General features: G+C 28.9%; 1 protein-coding gene across 1 annotated transcript; it reads right to left on the bottom strand.

The window, feature by feature from the left end:
• Positions 1 to 610: 610 nt before the first annotated feature.
• On the bottom strand, positions 611 to 2,594 carry LOC128395710 (protein cab-1-like). Its single transcript, XM_053356181.1, has one exon. The coding sequence runs from the start codon at positions 2,361 to 2,363 to the stop codon at positions 1,182 to 1,184; it is 1,182 nt and encodes a 393-aa protein (XP_053212156.1). The 5' UTR covers positions 2,364 to 2,594; the 3' UTR covers positions 611 to 1,181.
• Positions 2,595 to 6,000: the final 3,406 nt, after the last annotated feature.

Here is a 6,000-nt window from a genome sequence, read left to right as displayed (position 1 = left end):
GGAGATGTTTAAATTGTTAGAATTAAATTGTTATGGAAAGTTAAACTTTAAATGTTGATTAGAAAGGGTGAAATTGAATGATCCATACAAATTGATTAAATCACTTTTTTTGCTACAATTAAATTTAATTTCTCATCTTCATCATCTTAATTGTCTTTATAATCTTTTAATCATTTTCTCATCTTCTTTTAATCACTTTTTCTAATCCAGTTTAAATTGTTACAAGTGCGAAAAGAAAAATGAAAAGTTCACTTTCTTTTCTTAATTGTTGTAATATTGGAAATCGTTACCATCCATTGAGCCTGAGATTGTTTAAATCACACAATTAAGATCACAATTGGAATCAACAATTAGATGAAAATTTACTTGATGATTAACAAATTGGTCGTCACAATGATAACACTTGATTTCTTTCATTTAATATATTGTATTAACCACGTTTAACCAATATAAATGATGTTCATGTTACTCCTGCTTCTTGTGATTAACTTGATTGTAACTTTGATTAACTTTTTCATGTTAATTGTTCATCTTTTAATTATGGTATCTTTTTTGGCTTCGATCTTTCCAATTCACTGTAATTGGAAACAATAATGAGCAATAAAAACTGTTTTTATCATGAAACATGTCCGTTGATTTACTGATTATGATTAATTTTCAATTTTTAGTGTTTTACACAACTGATTGTTGATTGTACATCTTTGATTACAGTAAATGTAATAACTGATTAACAAGAAAAAAAGAAGATGATACAATTAAACAGTTAATTGTTGTCTTTCTTTTTCTAAATCAGTCATGCTTTCCTGATGAATTTATCTCATTTACTGATGATCGACATTTGTTAGCCCATTTTTCCGCTTTGATTGTTGTGCATTATGATTAACTGTGATCCATATTATCCGAAGAGGGAACATAATTAAACTTGAAGAAATAACAACGATTTGTTTTAACATTACCAATTAGTTTGTTTTGATTATTCAATTAGAGAGATAGTGAGTGATAGAGAGAGAGAGAGAGAGACGAGGAAGATTAACTGGAATTGATTTCGTTTTGAAGAGTTGGTTAGATTTGATTGAATTTCTGATTCGATTTTAATTATTTGGAATGATTGTTTTCTTTGCTGTTGATAATTAAAGTTGATTGAACGAGTTTACAATCTTTGCCATTCTGATTGTCATAATTTAATTACCAGCTTGCTTTGAATTACCTACGGATGGTGAAGATATTGGAGTTATATCATCTTGAAAGAGCGGGTTTTTTACCTCCAACTCTCCGGTTGAAGCTAAGCCAGGACACTCATAGACGGTGTAATCACCTTCTTCATTTTCCTCCTCCTCAGAGTCAACCTCAGATGTTGACGGATGTTGACCACCGGCCTCGGTGGCCAGTTTATCCGAAGAGATCATCTGTTGTTTCTGATGATGATAATGGTACATTTGTGCTGATTGAGCTAACCTACGATCACCACTGGGAGATAATGATCCTGGTCCACCAACAGTTCCACTACCCGATGCTCCTTTAGATGTTCCCGATGTTGATTTAACTGACGATAAAGATTCTTTCTCCTTTAAAGAAGCTCCCGGTCCAACTACTCCATAAGCCGGATATTCAACGTCCGCTGCTGCTCGCCTTTGAATGTTAATTCGATGGACAAAATATCCGGTAGCAACGACCAAAAAGATTCCAACAAAGGTAACACCAATAACCGATCCAACAAAGAATAGATTTTCAACTGAATCTTCGGAATCGGTATGAATTCTGGCTGAAGCTAAAGATGAAGTTCGTGTGTACATAGTCATCGGTTGGGAAGAATCAACATGGAAACTCGGGGCCTTAAGCTGAGATGAAGATAACGGAGTGGACTTGAAGAAGCTCGATACATCAGAATCTCCATTTTGATTGACAACTTGAGGCTGTTCTTGGTGAAGACGCTGAAGGTTTTCATTGTTATTAGAGTTAACACTATCCAAGGGGCTGGTGGAATATGAATCATCTAATCCAAAGGTATAATCACCATTACCTTTAACACCCTGGTTAGAGATACGATAATCTCCTGCTCCAATATTATTGTCAGAAGATCTAAATTTAAACCGTGTTTTCTCATAATTGTCCACCGTATAATCATCAACTGAAGGATCAACCACCACAGGCTGATTTTGACGCTTCAGGCCTGATAAGATATTCTGTCGATAAACTCGATTGTGATAAAGGTAATCAACATTCTGAGAGTTGACAGTTGATGAAATTAAATAGAATGTTAACAAAATGGTAAAGATAATCTTCCATCCAAAGGGAACCCAAGAATTTTTAATCCATTGATTAGGGTAAAGGTTATGATGTTGCAGAGAAGTAGGAAAATTCATACTCCACCAAACACACCCAAAGAAAACAGAACTGTTTCCAAAACAGAGAAAATGATTTCTTTCTGTTATTTGTTTCTTTTAGAACAACAATTAGAATAGTGACATAATCAACAATATCAATAGAAATTGAGAAGAATAAAAAATCCAACAGAAAACAAAGAGAAAAGAAAATAAATCAACAAGAAGGATAAACCAACACGAGAATAGAAAAACAGATTCTCAATATGTTAGAATAAAAAGAGATTCGATTTCTCTGTCTAACTGTTAATTCTCTCTGTCGACATTTGGCCTCTTCTTCTTTCTTTCTCTTATTTTCTCTTCAAAGTTTCTCTTTCTTTTAGTCTCTTTTTCTCTCTTGTTTTTACTTCTGTTCAAACACATTTCATCATTTACGAACCCACATAATCACAATTAACTATGGAAAAGACAATTAACTTCAAATCGATTAACTATCAATCATTTAATCATTTTTTTCTTCTATTCTTCCAATCATGTCAACCCCTTTTTCTGATTTTCTGTTAATTTTGTTTCCAATGGAAAAAGTGTTTTAACCTTTTTTTTTGTTGTTCTTCTTGTTTCTTGGTTAATTGTTGTCATTTAAATTGTTCTAAATTGTTTAATTATCACCCTTTTCATCGATTATGTGAACAATTAATCAACAATCAAATTGATTCAATTTAATTCAATTGTTCTAAGGTAAAACTTTTTCTTATTCACTTTTCCGTTTCTTTGTCTTTTCAATTATAGAAAAAAAATTTCCATCATATTTACATGTTTTTCTTGATTCAAGTGTCTAATTTGTTGATTGTTATTGATCAAGTTCATTACTCGCAATTTATCAACCTGTTAATTGATTGAACAATTTGACCGTGACATTAAAGAAAATTATAAATATTTAATTGTTGATTAGATTATGAGTTCAATTGTATATTTTGATTTTAATTTTATTTTCTCTTCTTCTCTTTTATAGATTAGATCACATGTTTGGTTTTCGCTATTGTTACAAAGATGAATAATTTGGAACATTTTTCCATCACCATCGTGATTAACAACCATGTGAACAGTTAGTTTTGTTTGTAATTAACATGGAAAGTTGTCAGTTCAAAACGATTGGAAAGTAAAAAGATCACAACTCAATCATATGTTTGGTGGATTTTGACGGTTTGCAACTTTCTCTTTTTATCTTCATTCAACTTCTTCTGTCATCATCATTTATCTTCTTGTAACATTTATTATAATAATCTATTGTTTGGCCTTGATTTTTGATGATATTCTCTCTACCGAAATAAGAAGATGTAAGCCAAAACTTGGGTGCGGTCGATTATCTTGTTAACAATTATTACTTATCATTAATAGTGTCGATTAATTTATCTAATTGTTATTTTATCTTATTATCAACAGGCTATTCTAATGGGTTAACAATCATCATCAACAAATGAAATTACATTTCTCATCATTATTATCACCAAGCATCATCATACTCACATCTTCATCTAATCATCACCGTTAATGCAACATCAATAATTGTCATAATATTGAGAGAGACAAAAGTTAATGAAGTATAACCGGAAAACCAGTTTCTCCATTCAAACAACAAGATGACAGCGATGATGATGATGACAATATAATCATATAATAAAACAAGAGCAACTGATTATGATGATGATGATCATCATCATAATCATCATGATCCAGCAACAGTAATAATAATCAGCAGATAAGAAGTCAGAAAACAATCATAAACACAATGAATTAGTGAAGCACCAAGTCGAAACATAGTAAACAACAACAATAACAATAATCAAATTTTAAATTTGATTGTTGATTAAATTGATGTGAAATTAAAACCGCTTTCACTGAGAGAACATAATTTAATGATGAAATTGCGTTAATATTGGCAAAAAAACTCTCGTTTGTGATAATCGATGAAATTGATAACTTTCTCAATTTCTCAATCATCATCTTAAACATGATCATCATTAAAATTGCTGTTCTAACCATTTAATCAACAATCAGTGTTCACAATGATAACCATTGATGATTATCATTCAATGTAACTGAATCTGTGATTTTTTTTTAAACTTTTGTATCCAAAATCTTGACTTTAGTTTTTACAAGTTTTAAATTGTTACAGTTAATCAACAATTAATTTTCAATATTTTTTAATTAATTTGAATACTTTTTGTATAATCTTAAGTATGAATCATGTTATAAATATTAATTAATTGTGTTCAAACAAAAAGTCTTAATATTTTGTGACAATTAAGAAAATTGTACAACTATTAATAATTTGGTAATTCAGTTTGAAAACAATTGTCAGAATTAAAAATAATTATTGATCACCACATTATTATTTTGCACCAAAAACTGGTTGACAAGTAGTTAATTAAGTTACTTAATTAACTGTGATCATTTCTCTTTCATCATCTTTAATTGTAATCAAGGTTCAATATCAGTTGTTTAAATCACGATCACGTAAACAAATTATGTTGATTATCGTTATTTTTGTAACAATTAACGTTGATTTCAAATAAATTTGTTGGCAATTTGTAGATATAAACAATAATTTGGATGTTAATTGTTGGATAATCAAATTTGATTTGGTTAATTTTTCGATTTCTTTTCTCTTGATTGTTATCAATTCTTTCTTAATATTGATTGGAGACAATTCAAATTAATTTTAATTACGTTTTATATTGTTTCAAATTCAAGTGGTTATGAATATTGCTCAATAAGCTTTTTTATTCACTATTGCTACAATCAACTAATTGCCAATTAATCAACTTGCTAATTAACTAACACTTAACAAGAATATCAGTTAATTAGATTAACTAATTGTAATCAAGCTTAAAAAACATTTTTATCAATCTCTTCAGGCCTAATTGAGTTTAAATTATTTGCTTGTATTTTTAACTATTTATCTGCTTAATCGTTACGATCAAAATTGATTACTGTTGAAAATTTAATCTAATTTGTTGGTTGATTGTTGTTAAATTGTCAAATTTGGTGAATGAAATATAATAAATCACTCGAGTGAAAAATGAATAAAAAATCAACATTTGAATTTTTTGAATAAAATTTACATTAAGAGATGAAAATAAATCAACTTAATCAGTCTGAGTTGACAATTAAATGGTTAACTTACAATTAAATTAGAAAATTAATCATAATCACAATCCAATGAACATTAAATTGTTCAAGTCTCTTTTTTTCAATGCTCAAGATTTAAAGTTCAATAGGAATGCTAATAATTGACAATCAGTTGATTGTTAGTATCACTGATTGTTGATCATTTTAGTTAATTAACTACTCTAAATTGCTGTTTTAAGCTAAAAAACGTAATTATTTTCTCATTGGATAAAATTAATGTTAACTGATTAAATAATGTAAAGATAAAAGTAAATGATTAATTGTTAATTTGTCAGCAGTAATTAAAAATTACTTTCAAGTGTTTCAGGGTTAGTTGATTTAATTGTTAACATGATCTCCAATCTAATTTGATTAAGACAAAGAGAAAGAGTGGAAAGAGATAATTGTCATTTCTGACAATTAATAACTATTTACTAAATACACTCATCTAATTGATAACTTGAACCCTTTATTTTTAATCACTAATCATCATAAACGATTAAATAAT

Source organism: Panonychus citri, unplaced genomic scaffold, assembly GCF_014898815.1.
Source record: "Panonychus citri isolate SS breed McGregor unplaced genomic scaffold, ASM1489881v1 Contig00141, whole genome shotgun sequence".
Classification (NCBI taxonomy): domain Eukaryota; kingdom Metazoa; phylum Arthropoda; class Arachnida; order Trombidiformes; family Tetranychidae; genus Panonychus; species Panonychus citri.
Note: the sequence above shows the minus strand (reverse complement) of the source record. Positions and strands in the feature narration are given on the sequence as shown.

Coding starts and splice junctions, on each gene's coding strand:
- LOC128395710 (XM_053356181.1), bottom strand. CDS start 2,363: ATGAATTTTCCTACTTCTCTGCAACATCATAACCTTTACCCTAATCAA.